General features: G+C 47.9%; 1 protein-coding gene across 1 annotated transcript in view; it reads right to left on the bottom strand.

The window, feature by feature from the left end:
• Window positions 1-652: 652 nt before the first annotated feature.
• LOC131202492 (collagen alpha-1(VII) chain-like) overlaps window positions 653-20265 on the bottom strand; it is a 34986-nt gene continuing 15373 nt past the window's right edge. The window contains exons 9-12 of the mRNA XM_058191536.1: window positions 18296-18344; window positions 6787-6933; window positions 2416-2586; window positions 653-753 (exon numbers count right to left, since the gene is read on the bottom strand). Of these exons, the coding sequence (XP_058047519.1) occupies window positions 746-753; window positions 2416-2586; window positions 6787-6933; window positions 18296-18344 (375 nt within the window). The 3' untranslated portion in view covers window positions 653-745. The remainder of the gene's footprint in view (window positions 754-2415; window positions 2587-6786; window positions 6934-18295; window positions 18345-20265) is intronic.

Below are 20265 nucleotides of genomic sequence, written 5' to 3'. Positions count from 1 at the left end.
CACACCTCATTTCGGAGATTAATACAATTGAGCGTGTCCAGAAATATTTGACAAGAAGAGTTCTCCACTCCTCTGATCACAACAAAATACCTTATGCCACCAGATTTGAAATCCTGGGTTTAGAAAACTTAGAACTCCGCCGCCTTCGGCATGACCTGAGTATAACTCATAGAATCATCTATTACAATGTCCTTCCTGTCGAAGACTACTTCAGCTTCAATCGCAACAATACACGAGCACACAATAGATTTAAGCTTAATGTGAACCGCTCCAATCTTGATTGCAGAAAATATGACTTCAGTAACAGAGTTAATGCCTGGAATGCACTACCTGACTCTGTGGTCTCTTCCCCAAATCCCCAAAGTTTTAACCAAAGACTATCTACTGTTGACCTCACCCCATTCCTAAGAGGTCTGTAAGGGACGTGCATAAGAGCACCAGCGTGCCTACCGTTCCTGTCCTAATGTTCCCTTTGGCTGTATCCAATTCGTATGGTTATTTCATGCTTATACTTATATATACTGTTGTGTTTGACAAAATAAATAAATAAATAAAAAATAAGAACCAGGAGAGGATACGACAAGAGTCCTGCCCTCCGTCAAGAACCCCACATCCTTTTTCCAAATGGATTTATTAACACAAATGTTGTTTACAGACTATTGCAGACCCAGCTCTTTGCCATCTGTACAATTTGGAGAGGGTTGTCTTTGCGTGTCTGGATGTCACCTGTTTGCTCTGCAGATGGTCACCTTCCTGGGAGAGAACGGAAAAAAAACCCCCAAGAAATGAACAATATTTTAAGTGATCTGGAAGAGCGAGCAATAAATATACGGGGATTGACCAACTGTTCAAGCCTCCATCCTTAGGAAGCCTGGATCAAAATTCAGGTTTAAGGCGAAAATGTTATGAGTCTAGCGAATAAAGCAGTAGGCTAGAAACCAGGAGACGGTGAGTTCTAGTCCTGCCTTAGGCACAAAGCTGGATGGGTGTCTTTGAGCCGATCACCAGAAGATGGGAATTCTAGTCCTGCGTTACCATGAAAGCTGACTGGGTGGCTTTGATCCAGGCCCCAGGAGACAGGTGCTATGTTTGATATATCCAGATTTTTCATGAATCCATCCTAGTCTCTCTATTTCTCTCAGGCCAACCCACCAACCCATTCCCATGTTGCTTAGTGGGAAAACAGGAGGAGAAAGAATTATTAGATGTGTTAACCTCCTTGAGTTATTTATAAAAATAATAAAAATCTTAGAAAGAAATAAAATAAAACTATTGGTAGTCTTCAACATACAACTGTTTGCTTAGTGACTATTTAAAATTACGATGTCAATGTCTCCTGGTGATTGGCCCAAAGTCACCCAATGGGCTTTTATACCTAAGGCGGGACTAGAACTCACCGTCTCCTGGTGATTGGCCCAAAGGCACCCAACGGGCTTTTATACCTAAGGCGGGACTAGAACTCACCGTCTCCTGGTGATTGGCCCAAAGGCACCCAACGGGCTTTTATACTTAAGGCGGGACTAGAATTCACCGTCTCCTGGTGATTGGCCCAAAGGCACCCAAGGGGCTTTTATACCTACGGCGGGACTAGAATTCACCGTCTCCTGGTGATTGGCCCAAAGTCACCCAATGGACTTTTATACCTAAGTCGGGACTAGAATTCACAGTCTCCTGGTGATTGGCCCAAAGTCACCCAATGGACTTTTATACCTAAGGCGGGACTAGAATTCACAGTCTCCTGGTGATTGGCCCAAAGGCATCCAATGGGCTTTTATACCTACGGCGGGACTAGAATTCACAACCTCCTGGTGATTGGCCTAAAGTCACCCGACGGGCTTTTATACGTACCTAAGGCGGGACTAGAACTCACCGTCTCCTGGTGATTGGCCTAAAGTCAGCCAACGGGCTTTTATACCTAAGGCGGGACTAGAATTCACAGTCTCCTGGTGATTGGCCCAAAGTCACCCAATGGGCTTTTATACCTAAGGCGGGACTAGAACTCACAACTTCCTGGTGATTGATCTAAAGTCACCCAACAGGCTTTTATACGTACCTAAGGCGGGACTAGAACTCACAGTTTGGCCTAAAGTCAGCCAACGGGCTTTTATACCTAAGGCGGGACTAGAATTCACAGTCTCCTGGTGATTGGCCCAAAGTCACCCAATGGGCTTTCATGCCTAAGGCGGGACTAGAACTCACATTCTCCTGGTGATTGGTTCAAAATCGGCCAGCTGGCTTTGGTGCCTAAAACGGCACTAGAATTCACCGTCTCCTGGTTTCTAGTCTGACGGCTTTACCTCTAGACCAAGCTGACCTGTTCCTTGATATTATCATTATTTATTCCTCGATATTCCTCGGGCATTTGAGAAGTTTGTGAAAAATGGCTCTGCTGCCCCCTCTTGGGCTCCAACTCACCTTTTCCTCTCTTGCACTTCCGCTCACAGCTCTCCTTGGAGGGAAACTGATTTGCGTTTCCCGCGCAGCCTCCATAGATGAAGGGACGGCAGGTCTCAGTTTCCGGGTGGAAATACCACAGCACCACATACTGCAGGCAGGCGCCCTCGTCCATTGGCAAGGCGCAGGGATCTGCAAGGCAGGACAAACTCCAGAGAATTCACACCACTAAAAGCTGGAGGGAAGGGAGGCGAAAAGGAAAGAAGGGAGTGGGGGGAATGGAGGAAGGAAGAGAGAAAGGGAAAGAGAAGGGAAAGGAAAAAGGGAAGGGAAAATTAAGGAAGGAGGGAAGGAAGGAAGGGATGGAGGGAGGGAGGAAGCAGAGAGGGAGGGAGGAGGGGGGATGGAAAAAGGAAGAGATAGAGAGAAGAAAGGAAAGGAAAAAGGGAAGGGAAGAAGAGAAGGGAAGGGAAAATTAAGGAAGGAGGGAAGGAAGGAAGGAAGGAGGAAGGAAGGAGGAAGGAAGAGAGAGAGGAAGGAAAATTAAGGAAGGAGGGAAGGAAGGAAGGAGGAGGAAGGAGGAAGGAAGAGGAAGGAGAGGAAAGGAAAAGGAAGGAAAATTAAGGAAGGAGGAAGGAAGGAAGGAGGAGGAGGAAGAAGAAGGAAGGAGAGGAAGGAGGAGGGGGGATGGAAAAAGGAAGAGATAGAGGGAAGGAGAAAGGAAAGGAAAGGAAGGGAAAAGAGAGGAAGGAAAATTAAGGAAGGAGAAGGAAGGGAGGAAGGAAGGAAGGAGGGAGGGAGGAAGAAGAGAGAGGAAAGAGAAGGAAGGAAAGGAAGGAAAATTAAGGAAGGAGGGAAGGAAGGAGGGAAGGAGGAGGAGGAAGCAGAGGGAGGGGGGATGGAAAAAGGAAGAGATAGGAAGGAGAAGGGAAAGGAAAAAGGGAAGGGAAGAAGAGAAGGGAAGGGAAAACTAAGGAAGGAGGGAAGGAAGGGGGAAAGAAGGAAGGAGGGGATGGAGGAAGGAAGAGATGGAAGGAAGGGGAAAGGAAAAAGGGAAGGGAAGAAAAGAAGGGAACGGAAAATTAAGGAAGGAAGGAAAGGGATGGAAGAAGGGAGAGAGGAAGGGAGAAGGGTAAGGAAGAAAGGAAGGGAACATTAAGGAAGGAGGAAAGGAAGGAAGGTACAAACGAACGAACAAACGAAGGGGAGGAAGGGAGAGAAGGAGGGAGGGAGAAAGGAAGGGAGGGAAAGGAAGGATAGACAGATCCAGGAGAGATTTCCCGAAAGTCGGTAAAAAGGAGACCCAGAGATGCTGCCACATTAAATTCCTTGATCATTTGCAACATTCCCCCTCATTTTTTCTCCCAAAGGAGCAGAAAAAGTGGCGAAAGAAAAGAAAAGAAAAGAAAGGAAAGGAAAGAAAAAGAAAAGGAAGGAAGGAAGGAAGGAAGGAAAGAAAGAAAGAAAGAAAGAAAGAAAGAAAGAAAGAAAGAAAGAAAGAAAGAAAGAAAGAAAGAAAGAAAAGATTGCCAGTAATTCATTCACCTCCTCCCAGGAAGCCCACCCATTACCTGCGTGATCCTCCCTGCAGCTGCCCTCAAGGCCAGGAGAAACTTACAGCTAATGTGTGTGTGTGTGTATGTGTGCAAATAAATTAGCCGCAATTCAAACACGGATCATTATGGGCTGCCGCAAGGCCCACCGACCACGTTCCCCTCCTGCCTTTACAAGACCTCAGGAGGAACATGTCACGGAGATGGATCGACGGGGAGGGGGAGGCGGAAGGACAGCTTGAATGTCAAGATGGTGTTTTTTTTTACAACTTGGGCAAAGAGTGTGTGTTTGTGTGTTTGTATGAAGGCCACTGAAGCACCAACAAGGCTGTTGGAGGGAGGGGAGAGAGGGTGGGAAGGGAAGGGAAGGGCGCTTGGATCTTTGAGAGCTGGCATTCTCAACCTGAACCACTTTGAAATGGGTGGACTTCAACTCCCAGAATTCCCCAGCCGGCATGCCACCTAGGGAATTCTGGGGTTTGAAGACCATGCATATTCAAGTTGCCAAGTTGGAATATACAGCAATATTGAGTCTCTTTTTCTTTCTTTCTTTCTTTCTTTCTTTCTTTCTTTCTTTCTTTCTTTCTTTCTTTCTTTCCTTCCTTCCTTCCTTCCTTCCTTTTTTCTCTCACTCGCTCTCCACTTCTTCCTTCAATATTGTTTGTTTGCCTTTCATTATTTGTTTCTTTTTTGTTTCTTTGTTTCTCTTTCTTTCTTTTTATTTCTTTCCTTCTTTTCTTTCTTTCCCTTTTTCTTTCTTTCTCTTTTTCTTTCTTTCCTTTCTTTCTTTCCCTTACTTTTTCTTTCCTTCCTTCCTTCTTTCTTTTTTCTTTCCTTTCTTTCTTTCTTTCTTTCTTCTTTCTTTCTTTCTTTCTTTCTTTCTTTCTTTCTCTTTCTTTCCTTTTATTTCTCCCTTCCTGCCTCCCTTTCTTCCTTCTCTTCCCTTCTGTTTCAACTCTTTCCCCGTCCTCCCTCCCTCCCTCCCTCCCTCCCTTCGCTTCCCAGTGTTAAGCAACCATTATGATGGCCTTCAAAGAGTAACTTTACAACCAGTCCTTGCATTACAACTGCTGCTGCATCTCATAATGACACAATCCCACTTGCACACTTCCCAGCCAGCTTCTCACAAGCAGAGGCCAGGGCAGTAAAATTGCAAGCCGGGGTTACGTGTTGTCTCGCACGATGACCGTGGTGATTCCCTTAAGAACCAAACGGAATTGCGTTGTTGTAACTCCACTGCAGTCATGTGATTTCTCGCTTAGTGACTGGCCCCTTAGTGACAGAGTTGCCGATCCCAATTGCGGTCATTAAGCGAGGACTACCCTGTTTCTCCCCAACATAAGACACCCCCTGATAATAAGCCCAATCGGGCTTTTGAGTGCATGGCAATAAGGCCAAGCGCTTATTCCAGGGTTCAAAAAAATATAAGAGATAAGGTCTTAGATAGATAGAGATAGATAGATAGATAGATAGATAGATAGATAGATAGATAGATAGATAGATAGATAGAGATAGATAGATAGAGAGAGATGATAGATTATAGATAGATAGATAGAGAGATAGATAGATAGATAGATAGATAGATAGATAGATAGATAGATAGATAAGATAGAGAGAGAGAGAAAGATGATAGATAGATGATAGAGATAGATAGATAGATATAGACAGACAGATAGATAGATAGATAGATAGATAGATAGATGTAGACAGACAGACAGATAGATAGAGATAGATAGATAGATAGAGATAGATAAGATAGAGAGAGAGAGAGAGAAAGATGATAGATAGATGATAGATAGATAGAGATAGATAGGTAGATATAGACAGATACAGACAGACAGATAGATAGATAGATAGATAGAGATAGAGAGATAGCTAGAGAGATGATAGATTATAGATAGAGATAGATAGATAAGAGAGAGAGAGAGAAAGATGATTGATAGATGATTGAGATAGATAGATAGATAGATAGATAGATAGATAGATAGATATAGACAGACAGACAGAGATAGATAGATAGATATAGACAGACAGACAGGCAGAGATAGATAGATAGATGTAGACAGACAGATAGATAGATAGAGATAGATAGATAGATAGAGATGATAGATTATAGATAGAAAGAGATGAGAGAGAGAGAGAGAGAAAGATGATAGATAGATAGATAGATAGATAGATAGATAGAGATAGATAGCTAGATAGCTAGATAGACAGACAGAGATAGATAGATGTAGACAGACAGATAGAGAGAGAGAGAGAGAGATAGAATGATAGATTATAGATAGATAGATAAGAGAGAGAGAGAGAAAGATGATAGATAGATGATACAGATAGATAGATAGATAGATAGATAGATAGATAGATAGATAGATAGATAGATAGATAGATAGATAGACAGATAGACAGACAGAGATAGATAGATGTAGACAGACACAGATAGATAGATAGATAGATAGAGATAGATAGAGATAGAAAGAGATGATAGATTATAGATAGAGATATAGATAAGAGAGAGAGAGAGAGAGAAAGATAGATAGATAGATAGATAGATAGATAGATAGAGACAGATAGATAGATAGATAGATGTAGACAGACAGACAGACAGACAGACAGACAGACAGACAGACAGACAGACAGAGATGTTAGAAAGATACCCTGTTTCCCCCCAAAATAAGACACCTCCTGATAATAAGCCCAATCGGGCTTTTGAGCGCATGGCAATAAGGCCAAGCGCTGAAACATGGTACCTGTTCATACATACATTTGTTAGACCAGGCCCAAAGGCTGCCAGGGGACTTTGAAGGCTGAGGGGGGAGTCTCCCCAATGCCAATCCAGTACCTTTCTGCTTCTCTTCTTTGGTTTTGCCCAGTGGGTCTTCTGCTGCCGGATCTTTGGCCAGCGGGGCCTCCTCCGCCATTTGCTGGGCATCTGCCAAGGAACCGGCACCGGACTCTGCCGGACGTTTGGCTGTACAGATGTTTTTGTCTGCAGAAAAGGAAGACGCGGAAGAATCAGGAAGCCAAGCTCTTCATTGCCAACCTGAATGCTGCAGGGATTTCTCCTCCTCATCCTTAATTTGAGATCCTCTGGGCACGTGAGGGTGACGGGCGGCGAGATCCAAGACGTAGAACAACAGAGCCGGAAGCAGTGGTGGGATTCAGCCAGTTCGCACCACTTCGGGAGAACCGGTTGTTAATTTTCAGAGCAGTTTGGCAAACTGGTTGTTGGAAGAAATCATTAAGGCAGAGAACTGGTTGTTAAATGACTTGAATCCCACCACTGGCCGGAAGGGACCTTGGAGGTCTTCTAGTCCAACCCCCTGCTCCAGCAGGAGACCCGATACCATTTCAGACAAAAGGTTGTCTGGTCTCTTCTTAAAGACTTGCTTTGATGAACCACCCAGAACTTCTGAAGGCAATCTGCTCCATCCGTCCATCCATGTGTGTCTGTCTGTCTATCTAATGTATCTTATCTCTCTCTCTCTCATCTCTCTCTCTCATCTATCTATTGATCGATCGATCAATCGATCCATCTAATGTATCATCTCTCTTTCTCTCATCTCTCTATCTCTCTATCTCTCTATCTCTCTATCTCTCTATCTCTCTATCTATCTAATGTATCTGATCTCTTTCTCTCATCTCTCTCCTATCTCTCTATTTATTTATCTATCTATCAGAGATAGATAGATCATAGATCGATAGATCAATAGATCGATACATTAGATAGACCTAATCTCATCTTCTCTCATTCATCCATCTATCTATCTATCTATCTATCTATCTATCTATCTATCTATCTATCCATCCATTCATCTATCTATCTATCTATCTATCCATCTAATGTATCTTATCTCCCTCTTTCTCTCATCTCCTATCTATCTATCTATCTATCTATCTATCTATCTATCTATCTATCTATCTATCTAATGTATCTTATCTCTTTCTCTCATCTATCTATCTGTCTGTCTGTCTGTCTGTCTGTCTATCTATCTATCTATCTATCTATCTATCTATCTATCTATCTATCTATCCATCCATCCATCCATCCATCTATCTAATCTATCTAATCTATCTTATCTCTTTCTCTCATCTCTCTCCTATCTATCTATCTATCTATCTATCTATCTATCTATCTATCTATCTATCTATCTATCTATCTAATGTATCTTATCTCCCTCTTTCTCTCATCTCTCCCCCGTCTATCTATCTATCCATCCATCCATCCATCCATCCATCCATCCATCCATCCATCCATCCATCCATCCATCCATCCATCCATCCATCTATCTATCTATCTATCTATCTATCTATCTATCTATCTATCTATCTATTTAATCTATCTAATCTATCTATCTAATCTATCTTATCTTTCTCTCATCTTATTTTATTTATTTATTTATTATTTAAATTTGTATACCGCCCTTCTCCCGAAGGACTCAGGGCGGTTCACAGCCAAGTAAAAAATGAATACATTGTAAATACAATTAAAATACTAATAAAAAACTTATTTGAATTGGCCACAATTAAAATTTAAAGATAAAACCCATTAAAAACCCATAACTTAAGAAAACTAACCCAGTCCAGCGCAGATAAATAAGTAAGTTTTGAGCTCGCGGCGAAAGGTTGAGGTCCGGAAGTTGGCGAAGTCCTGGGGAGTTCGTTCCAGAGGCGGGAGCCCCACAGAAGGCCCTTCCCTGGGTGTCGCCAGGCGACACTGTCGCGCCGGCGGCACCCTGAGGAGTCCCTCTCTGTGAGAGCGCACGGTCGGTGAGAGGTATTCGGTAGCAGCAGGCGGTCCCGTAAGTAACCCGGCCCTATGCCATGGGCGCTTTAAAGGCGTTCACCAACACCTTGAAGCGCACCGGAAGGCCACAGGTAGCCAGTGCAGCCTGCGCAGGATAGGTGTCACTCGGGAGCCACGAGGGCTCCCTCTATCACCAGCGCAGCTGCATTCTGGACCAACTGCAGCCTCCGGATGCCCTTCAAGGGAGCCCCATGTAGAGAGCATTGCAGTAGTCAGGCGAGGCGTCACAAGGCGTGGTGACTGTGCACAAGGCATCCCGGTCTAGAAAGGCGCAACTGGCGCACCAGGCGAACCTGGTGGAAAGCTCTCCTGGAGGCGGCCGTCAAATGATCTTCAAAGACAGCCGTGCATCCAGGAGAACACCCAAATTGCGCACCCTCTCCGCCGGGGCCAATGACTCGCTCCGACAGTCAGCCGCGGACTCAGCTGACTGTACCGGGATGCCGGCATCCACAGCCACTCCGTCTTGGAGGATTGAGCTTGAGCCTGTTTCTCCCCATCCAGACCCGTCGGCTTCCAAACACGGGACAGCACTTGATAGCTTCATTGGGGTGGCCGGTGTGGAAAAGTACAGCTGGGTGTCAGCAGCGTACAGCTGGTCCCTCACACCGAAGCCACTGATGATCTCACCCAGCGGCTTCATATAGATGTTGAACAGAAGGCGAGAGAATCGGCCCTGCGGCACCCACAAGTGAGGCGCGGGGTGACCTCTGCCCCGTCAACACCGTCTGCGACGGTCGGAGAGATGGGAGGAGAACCACCGATAAACGGTGCCTCCACTCCCAATCCCTCCAACGGCGCAGCAGGATACCATGGTCGATGGTATCAAAAGCCGCTGAGAGGTCTAATAGGACCAGGGCAGAGGAATAACCCCTATCCCTGGCCCTCCAGAGATCATCCTGCGCGACCAAAGCCGTCTCAGTGCTGTAACGGGTCGGAAGCCGGACTGGAGCAGGTCCAGATAGACAGTTTCCTCCAGGTGCAGAAACTGATATGCCACCATACTCTCTACAACCTTCGCCGCGGGTTGGAGACCGGCGATAATTACCTAAAACAGCGGGTCCAGGAAGGCTTCTTGAGGAGGGCCTCACCACCGCCTCTTTCAAGGCGGCGGAAGACTCCTCCAACAAGGAAGCACTCGTAATCCCTGGAGCCAGCCTCGTGTCACCTCCTGAGTGGCCAGCACCAGCCAGGAGGGCACGGGTCCAGTAAACACGTGGTGGCATTCAATCTACCCAGCAACCTGTCCATGTCCTCGGGAGTCACAGGGTCAAACTCATCCCAAACAACATCACCAAGACCGCCCTCAGATACCCCGTCTGAATCGCCACAATTTTGGTCCAGACCGTCCCTAAGCTGAGCGATTTTATCGTATAGATAACCGTTAAACTCCTCAGCACGTCCTACAGCGGGTCAGGAAGGCTTCTTGAGGAGGGCCTCACCACCGCCTCTTTCAAGGCGGCGGAAGACTCCTCCAACAAGGAAGCACTCGTAATCCCTGGAGCCAGCCTCGTGTCACCTCCTGAGTGGCCAGCACCAGCCAGGAGGGGCAGGTCCACTAAACACGTGGTGGCATTCAATCTACCCAGCAACCTGTCCATGTCCTCGGGAGTCACAGGGTCAAACTCATCCCAAACAACATCACCAAGACCGCCCTCAGATACCCCGTCTGAATCGCCACAATTTTGGTCCAGACCGTCCCTAAGCTGAGCGATTTTATCGTATAGATAACCGTTAAACTCCTCAGCACGTCCCTGCAGCGGGTCATCCGCTCCCCTGGTGAAGGAGGGCGGGTCACCCGAACCAGACCCGTACGGCTTCCAAACACCGGGACAGCACTTGATAGCTTCATTGGGGTGGCCGGTGTGGAAAAGTACAGCTGGGTGTCATCAGCGTACAGCTGGTACCTCACACGAAGCCACTGATGATCTCACCCAGCGGCTTCATATAGATGTTGAACAGAAGGCGAGAGAATCGGCCCTGCGGCACCCACAAGTGAGGCGCGCGGGGTGACCTCTGCCCGTCAACACCGTCTGCGACGGTCGGAGAGATAGGAGGAGAACCACCGATAAGCGGTGCCTCCACTCCCAATCCCTCCAACGGCGCAGCAGGATACCATGGTCGATGGTATCAAAAGCCGCTGAGAGGTCTAATAGGACCAGGGCAGAGGAATAACCCCTATCCTGGCCCTCCAGAGATCATCCACCAACGCGACCAAAGCCGTCTCAGTGCTGTAACCGGTCGGAAGCCGGACTGGAGCAGGTCCAGATAGACAGTTTCCTCCAGGTGCAGGGGAAACTGAAATGCCACCATACTCTCTACAACCTTCGCCGCGGCGGGTTGGAGACGACGATAATTACCTAAAACAGCCGGGTCCAGGAAGGCTTCTTGAGGAGGGCCTCACCACCGCCTCTTTCAAGGCGGCCGGAAAGACTCCTCCAACAAGGAAGCACTCGTAATCCCTGGAGCCAGCCTCGTGTCACCTCCTGAGTGGCCAGCACCAGCCAGGAGGGCACGGGTCCAGTAAACACGTGGTGGCATTCAATCTACCCAGCAACCTGTCCATGTCCTCGGAGTCACAGGGTCAAACTCATCCCAAACAACATCACCAAGACCGCCTCAGATACCCCGTCTGGATCGCCACAATTTTGGTCCAGGCCGTCCCTAAGCTGAACGATTTTATCGTATAGATAACCGTTAAACTCCTCAGCACGTCCCTGCAACGGGTCATCCCGCTCCCCCTGGTGAAGGAGGGAGCGGGTCACCCGAAACAGGGCAGCTGGGCGGGTATCTGCCGGCGCAATGAGGGGGGGGGCGGAGCAACGCCCCGCTTCCCTCCGTGCCACTAGGTAGGTCCTAGTATAGGATCTAACTAGTGTCCGATCAGCCTCTGAACGGCTGGACCTCCAGGAACTCTCTAGGCGTCTTCTCCGGCGTTTCATCCCCCTCAGCTCCTCGGAGAACCAAGGAGCCGGTTGGGATCTGCGCCGGGTCAGAGGCCGCAAAGGCACGACACGGTCTAAAGCCCCAGCCGCAGCCCGTTCCCAGGCTGCAGCTAGTTCCTCTGCCGTGCCGTGAGCCAGACCCTCAGGAAGTGGCCCAAGCTCCGTCCGAAACCTCTCTGGGTCCATCAGGCGCCTGGGACGGTACCATCGTAATGGTTCCGTCTCCCTGCGGTGTTGGGTAGCGGTCAGAAAGTCCAGGCGAAGGAGAGTGATCTGACCATGACAAAGGTTCAATGACTATTTCCTTTAAGTCCAGATCTCTCAACCACTGAACAGAGACTAATAACAGGTCATGTGTGCCTCCCCCGAAGTCAGGGGGGCCATCCACTACTTGAGTCAGGTCCAAGGCTGTCACGCATGCCCACAACTCCCGAGCTATCGACGATGAAGTGCCTGCAGATGGCAGTTAAAGTCCCCATGACTAACAGTCTGGGGTCTCCACTGCCACCCGGCAAGCACCTCCAGGAGCTCGGGCAGGGCAGCTGTCACGCAGCAAGGAGCCAGGTACGCGACCAGCAAGCCCATCTGACATCTATGACCCCACCTCACAAGAGGATTCACCCGGCGATCTGAGGTACAGTGGTCTCCTCGGCTCTAGACTCTCTTTAATAGCAACCGCCACCCTCCACCCCTACCCTGGGCCTCGGCTGATGGAATGCACGGAAACCGGTGGGCACATCTCGACCAGGGCACACCTTCAGTGCCCAACCAGGTCTCCGTGCGCCTATAATATCCGGCACCCCTGAATCAGATCATGTATTAGGGGGCCTTATTGGCCACGGACCGTGCGTTGCATAACATCAGGCGAGCCCAGGCTCTGAGGGTCTTGACCATCCGGGAACGGAGAAGTCAGGGGATCGGGCACGCGATCGCCTGCAGACATCGAACGCGTGACCCCCTATGTCGATCGATCCCCCTTCCGCCATATCTGCCTCCCACTTACCGTGCAAATAGACTCACCCTCACACAAAGGAACACACTCCCCCATAACCTCCGAACCCATTTGATAGTCGCCACGAGCATGCGCTGGAACTGGTTTCCCTCCGACGGGCTACCCCTCACCCACCTAACCCTCCACCCCACCCGACACTACCTCCCCTCCAACCCAGACCCGTCAGTTCCCACCCTCCCCTTAAGATTCCCATTAAAATTCCCTTTAAAAACCCTATTAAAATAATTAATTAAAAATCCCCTGAGTCTCCTATTTTTGGCATGCCATCTCTCGGGGTTCCAAAACCCGTCCTCAAGATGGGCCCTCGATAATGTGGGGGGCCAGACCCGCGAGAGAGGGGAATCTCGCAGGGCAAGAAGGTCAGCCGCTGTAAATGTCCGCATGATAAAAGTCCGGCAAACGGACCCATCCTGGACCTGTCAAGATGGAAATTGACGCACCAGTGGTTCCGAGTAGAGGACAGACGGGATATAGGTCTTGGGCGGTAGATGAACAGACCGCCATGATTCAGTCAGAGCTCCAACCCCTCATCTCCAGTCCCGAGGGGTGGTCTATGGGCACGAGGGGGGGGGAGAGGATATAGTCCTACAGTAGACAAGCTAGGATTGTCCAGGACCATCCTCAATTCCCCCCAGCTGGGGACCAAAGGTCTTCAGACGATCCCCTTGCAGCCAGCCCATGGGCATCCTCAGAGATGGTAAAAAAGGTGCCTACATGGCCCGTGATCGTCCTTCAAGTTGACAAAGAGGACGAAACACGCGCCTAATGGGCCAAGCTGCTCCACCGACGAGGCATCTCTCTCCAAAAGTCCGGGGGGGGCAAAGGGCTCAAAGCCCCATAGACGGTCTATAGACGTCCTCTAGATGGTAGCGAGGGCGTCCCCTGGACCCGTGGACAGCCTTCAAGATGACAAAGAAGGCGACCGTCGGGCCTCTTCGTGGCCGCTAAGCCAGGCCTCCAGCTGGAATAGGCCACTCACCCGCCGGGTTTGCTGGGTCATGCCACAGTTCACCGGACCCAGTCAACCACCAACAGGCTAGGCCCTGGCCAAGCCGGTCCAGCCAGGCCGCCGCCACCGCCGCCACCGACACCGACACTACCGCTGCCACTCTCTCCTATCTATCTATCTATCTATCTATCTATCTATCTATCTATCTATCTATCTAATGTATCTTATCTCTTTCTCTCATCTCTCTCCTATCTATCTATCTATCTATCTATCTATCTATCTATCTATCTATCTATCTATCTATCTATCTATCTATCTAATGTATCTTATCTCCCTCTTTCTCTCATCTCTCTCCCGTCTATCTATCTATCTATCTATCTATCTATCTATCTATCTATCTATCTATCTATCTATCTATCTATCTATCTAATGTATCTTATCTCCCTCTTTCTCTCATTGGTATATAAATTAAAATAATAAATAAATAAATAAATCTCTCTCCTATCTATCTATCTATCTATCTATCTATCTATCTATCTATCTATCTATCTATCTATCTATCTCTCTATCAATCATCCGTGGCTGTGGATGCCGGCATCCTGGTACAGTCAGCTGAGTCCACGGCTGACTGTTGGGAGCGAGTCATTGGCCCCGATGGAGAGGGTGCGCAACTTGGGCGTTCTCCTGGATGAACGGCTGTCTTTTGAAGACCACCTGACGGCCGTCTCCAGGAGAGCTTTCCACCAGGTTCGCCTGGTGCGCCAGTTGCGCCCCTTTCTAGACCGGGATGCCTTGTGCACAGTCACTCACGCCCTTGTGACGTCTCGTCTGGATTACTGCAATGCTCTCTACATGGGGCTCCCCTTGAGGGGCATCCGGAGGCTTCAGTTAGTCCAGAATGCGGCTGCGCGGGTGATAGAGGGAGCCCCTCGTGGCTCCCGCGTGACACCTATCCTGCGCAGGCTGCACTGGCTACCTGTGGCCTTCCGGGTACGCTTCAAGGTGTTGGTGAACGTCTTTAAAGCGCTCCATGGCATAGGGCCGGGCTATCTACGGGACCGCCTGCTGCTACCGAATACCTCTCACCAACCCGTGCGCTCTCACAGAGAGGGACTCCTCAGGGTGCCGTCGGTGTGACAGTGTCGTCTGGCGACGCCCAGGGGAAGGGCCTTCTCTGTGGGGGCTCCCGCCCTCTGGAACGAACTCCCCCCAGGACTTCGTCAACTTCCGGACCTCCGAACCTTTCGTCGCGAGCTTAAAACTCACTTATTCATCTGCGCTGGACTGGGTTAGTTTTTAAATTTATGGGTTTTAAATGGGTTTTTATTCTAAATTTTTAATCTCGGCCAATTTAATAAGTTTTTTAATTGTATTTTAATCGTATTTATATTGTATTATTGTGCATTTTTTATCTGGCTGTGAACCGCCCTGAGTCCTTCGGGAGAAGGGCGGTATAAAAATTTAAATAATAAATAAATAAATAAATAAATGTATCATACGTATCTTATCTGTCTCACTGAATCATAGTGACCTAGGGCTGGAAGGGACCTTTGAGGTCTCCTAGTCCAACCCCCTGCTTCTTAAAAACCTCCATTGTTGGAGCATTCACAAATTCTGGAGACAAGTTGTTCCAGTGATCAATTGTTCTGTCAGGAAATTTCTCCCTCATTATAAGTTGCTTCTCTCCTTGATCAGTTTCCACCCGTTGCTTCTTGTCCTGCCCTCAGGTGCTTTGGAGAATAGCTGGACCCCCCAAATCTTCTTTGTGGCAGCCCCTGAGATATTGGAAGACTGCTATCATGTCTCCCCTAGTCCTTCTTTTCCTTAAACTAGACATACCCAGTTGCTGCAACCATTCCTCGTATATTAACCAGTTGACCAAAAAGTAGTTAGCTAGTAAGCCATGCACTTCGCATGGATTCCTAAAAGCTGGGATGTATCAGGTCTCCTGTCTTAGACAGAGGGTTGGACTAGAAGATCTCCGGGGTCCCTTCCAGCCCAAGAAATCTATGATTCTATGGAGTTGGCAGAATGCAGTACGGCATAGCCTCCCTCAAAAGTCTCGGATGACAAATCCCATAACCTTCACTGCAGCTGGACCCCCGACAAGACCTGCTCTGATATTGTACCTATGCCGGATCACTGAACGACAAACCAGGTTTAATCGGGAGAGAACATAAACACTTTGATCTGCCTGCAATCAAAACTTGGTAGATAAGATAACGGGGTATTGCTTTAACCATCTGGGCCAAGCTTGGTAGCTCAAATGCCATCTTGTTGGTGTGCCAGCTTGGATTGGTACTTCTCTTTTCTTGTTGGAGGGTTCCTCTTTTGCGACTCACCGTCACAAACTGTGAAAGCAGACAAAAAAAAAGGGGGTGGTGGTTTGAGATGTGTTTGCAGTTCACAGGAGCTTTTAAAGGGTTCATAATTATAAAGGCTGGGTGGCAAAGGAAGCATTTGTTTTTATTTAATTTAATTTTATTATTTAATTTAATTTAATTTAATTTAATTATTTTACTTTATTTTTTATTTTATTTTATTTTATTATTTTATTTTATTTTTATTTTATTTTTATTTAATTTTTTTTATTTTATTTCATTATTATTTGTAAAAAATTTTAGTCCCTCAACTTACCACAAGTTAACATCTGGGCATAGTTAGATTTGCACAGTAGATCCCATGGCAAAAGGGAACTGAGTTTTGGGACACGTGATTACTTTGATGCAATTATCTTATTAATGTGCCAACGAAGCAGATCTTGATGTGATCTCTGTCTCCATGTGTACTAAAGCAGGGTTTCTTGAGCTAGGCAACTTGAAGAGGAGAGGACTTCAACTCCCAGAATTCCCCAGCTGTCTCAAGAACTTGAAGAGGAACGGACTTCAACTCCCAGAATTCCCCAGCTGTCTCAAGAACTTGAAGAGGAACAGACTTCAACCCCCAGAATTCCCCAGCTGTCTCAAGAACTTGAAGAGGAACGGACTTCAACCCCCAGAATTCCCCAGCTGTCTCAAGAACTTGAAAACAGGTGGACTTCACATCCCAGAATTCCTCAGTTATCTCAAGAACTGGAAGAAAGCTGGACTTCAACCCCCAGAATTCCCCAGCTGTCTCAAGAACTTCAAGAGGAACGAACTTCAACTCCCAGAATTCCCCAGCTGTCTCAAGAACTTGAAGAGGAACGGACTTCAACTCCCAGAATTCTCCAGCTGTCTCAAGAACTTTAAAACAGGTGGACTTCACATCCCAGAATTCCTCAGCTATCTCAAGAACTGGAAGAAAGCTGGACTTCAACCCCCAGAATTCCCCAGTTGTCTCAAGAACTTGAAGAGGAACAGACTTTAACTCCCAGAATTCCCCAGTCTCAAGAACTTGAAGAGGAACGGACTTCAACCCCCAGAATTCCCCAGCTGTCTCAAGAACTTGAAGAGGAACGAACTTCAACTCCCAGAATTCCCCAGCTGTCTCAAGAACTTGAAGAGGAACAGACTTCAACCCCAGAATTCCCCAGCTGTCTCAAGAACTTGAAAACAGGTGGACTTCACATCCCAGAATTCCTCAGTTATCTCAAGAACTGGAAGAAAGCTGGACTTCAACCCCCAGAATTCCCCAGCTGTCTCAAGAACTTCAAGAGGAACGAACTTCAACTCCCAGAATTCCCCAGCTGTCTCAAGAACTTGAAGAGGAACGGACTTCAACTCCCAGAATTCTCCAGCTGTCTCAAGAACTTTAAAACAGGTGGACTTCACATCCCAGAATTCCTCAGCTATCTCAAGAACTGGAAGAAAGCTGGACTTCAACCCCCAGAATTCCCCAGTTGTCTCAAGAACTTGAAGAGGAACGGACTTCAACCCCCAGAATTCCCCAGCTGTCTCAAGAACTTGAAGAGGAACGAACTTCAACTCCCAGAATTCCCCAGCTGTCTCAAGAACTTGAAGAGGAACGAACTTCAACTCCCAGAATTCCCCAGCTGTCTCAAGAACTTGAAGAGGAACGGTCTTCAACTCCCAGAATTCCCCAGTTGTCTCAAGAACTTGAAAACAGGTGGACTTCACATCCCAGAATTCCTCAGCTATCTCAAGAACTTGAAGAGGAATGGATTTCAACTCCCAGAATTCCCCAGCTGTCTGAAGAACCTCAAGATGGCTGGACTTCAACTTCCAGAATTCCCCAGCCAGCCCAGCAACTTGAAAACGGGTGGATTTCCACTTGAAAACGGGTGGATTTCAGAATTCCCCCGCTACCTCAAGAACCTGAAGAAAGGTGGACTTCAATTCTCACAGCTGGCTGGGGAATTCTGGGAGCTGAAGTCCAAGCCATCTTCAATCTGCCAAGGTGGAGAAACTTTGCGTACCAGACTGAAGAATCAAAAACCCAGAGCCGGGAACCTGTGATGTGAAAATAAATCACAGACTTTGTCACTTTGCATTCTGCCGGGCCAAGAGGATTGTTTTAAATTAAGATTCTGCAGGAAAACCATCCCCACCCACCTCTTAAGGTCAGGGGCTGGCCGCCCTGCTACGATAATCTATGATCAGGCTGGGTAACAAAAACACTCATTTGTAACGGGAGGAAATTTCCTTTGTCAGTCAGGGATGTGCTGCCATTCAAATTGATCCAATTTGGAGCCCTTACCGTCTTTCCTGCTCATCTCGCTCCTGATAATGACCTTCACGTCTTCGGCCTGGGCAGAGAAGCAGAAAAGCTGAGTTTAAGATTCCGCAACAGGGATGTTCCGGTCAGTTTCCCTCCCTTCTTCAGTTTCTTTAGCCCCATAAGTGTGCAAAGCCAATGGGAGGTCCGTTCTGGACTCGGGGAGGCAGAGGGGAATTCCACCATGCCCCTCAGGTCAGGAAATGGGGATCACCTCATTCCTCCCCCACCCCCCCGAAAGGAACGACTGGAACCAGGTTTGGGCCGCTAGCAAAAGCCACTGAATCGCTTTCTGCTGCGTTTATGCGCTCTTTCAAGTATTCAAACTCGTGTTTCTACAATGTTTTGGGAAGAAAATCTTGCTTGGAGGAAGTTTTTATTCTGAGAGGGAGGGGGGGAAGATGAGGGGAAAGAGAGTGAAGAGCAAAAGAAGGCAGGAGGCAAAAAGAGGAGAAAAGAGGAGAAAAAGAAGGAGGGAGGGAGGAAGGAAGGAAGGATAAAGAATGAGAGAAAGAAGGACTGGGAAATAGAGATGAAAGAAGGAGGGGAAGAAGGGGAAGTGGGTTATGGGAGAAAGAAGGAAGGAAGAATAGAAGAAATGTGGAAAGTGAGAGGAAAGGAAGGAAGGAAGGAAGAAAAAGAGAGGGAAAGAGAGAGAGGATGGCAGGGAGGAAGGAAGGAAGCAAGGAAAGAAGGATGGAAAGAAGGAGAACAAGAGAGAGGATGGCAGGGAGGGAGGGAGGGAGGAAGGATAAGGAATGAGAGAAAGAAGGATGGGGAAATAGAGATGAAAGAAGGAGGGGAAGAAGGGGAAGTGGGTTATGGGAGAAAGAAGGAAGGAAGAATAGAAGAAATGGGAAAGTGAGAGGAAAGGAAGGAAGGAAGGAAAAGAGAGTAATGAGAAAAAAAGGAAGGACAGATAAAAGGAAAGAAAGGGAAAAAGAGAGTGATGGAAGAAAAGGAGGGAGGGGAAAGACTGACAAGAGAAAGAAGGAAGAAGAAGGGAAGGGAAAAGAGAGAGGAAGGAAAAGAATGGAAGGAAAGGGAAAAAGGAGGACGGCAGGCAGGCAGGAAGGAAAGAAGGAAGAGGGAAAGAGAGAGAGGATGGCAGGGAGGGAAGGAGGGAGGGAGGAAGGAATTCTCCACCCTTCCAGATCAAGGCGAAATCCTCACCTCGTCCCCTCCCCATTTCTTCCCTTCATTTGCCAATTCAGCTTCTCGCATTCCAGGCGAGCTTTGCAGCCTCCCAGCTTTGCCTTTGCCAGCCTTCCCAATAAAACGACATTTTCCACTGCAGCCTTGATCAGCCTTAAGGTCCGCCATTTTCCAGGGTTTTTCCCATCGGCTCCCTTAAGGAACCTGACATTTCTCCAGAGTGGTGGCTCCCATCCAGGTGTCCACCTGCCCTAGTTAAACGCTGACAGACAGACAAATTCTGTGTCGTGTCCCACTCCTCCGCTGACGGCCGGGTCAGGGAAATCCGAATCAGGCTTGCCTCTGCAGCTCTGCCAAAGTCCTAGTAAAGTCCTCAAGGCAGGCAGGAGACCAGAAAGTGACTTCAGCAAGATATGTTTAGACTTTGCCTGACTCAGAGACTGCCAGAAAGCAGATCCTTTATATAGGGCGTGGCTCCATGACTCAGCACTCATTAAGGCCTGCCCTTCCCTTCCTTCTGTTGCCTCCGCCTATCCAGTCTTCTGATGCGAGGGTCACTCCAATCAGCAGCTGTTGGAAATAAACTTTCCTCAGGCTCACATGCTGTGGAGGAGGGGGAGGGGTCTAGCTGCTCCGTTTGCCTGGGCATGGAGCCAGAAGTGGGGCCGGGGGGGTGCTCCCTCCTCTGCAGCCTGCTTGGGCATGGAGCCAGGGCTGGGGCCGGGAGGCATGCTAGGACATTCTTCAGCGTTCGGAAGCAGATAAGAAGGCCCCGGCTGTGGTGAGATTGGGCGAGA

This window comes from Ahaetulla prasina, chromosome 7 (assembly GCF_028640845.1).
Source record: "Ahaetulla prasina isolate Xishuangbanna chromosome 7, ASM2864084v1, whole genome shotgun sequence".
Classification (NCBI taxonomy): domain Eukaryota; kingdom Metazoa; phylum Chordata; class Lepidosauria; order Squamata; family Colubridae; genus Ahaetulla; species Ahaetulla prasina.
Note: the sequence above shows the minus strand (reverse complement) of the source record. Positions and strands in the feature narration are given on the sequence as shown.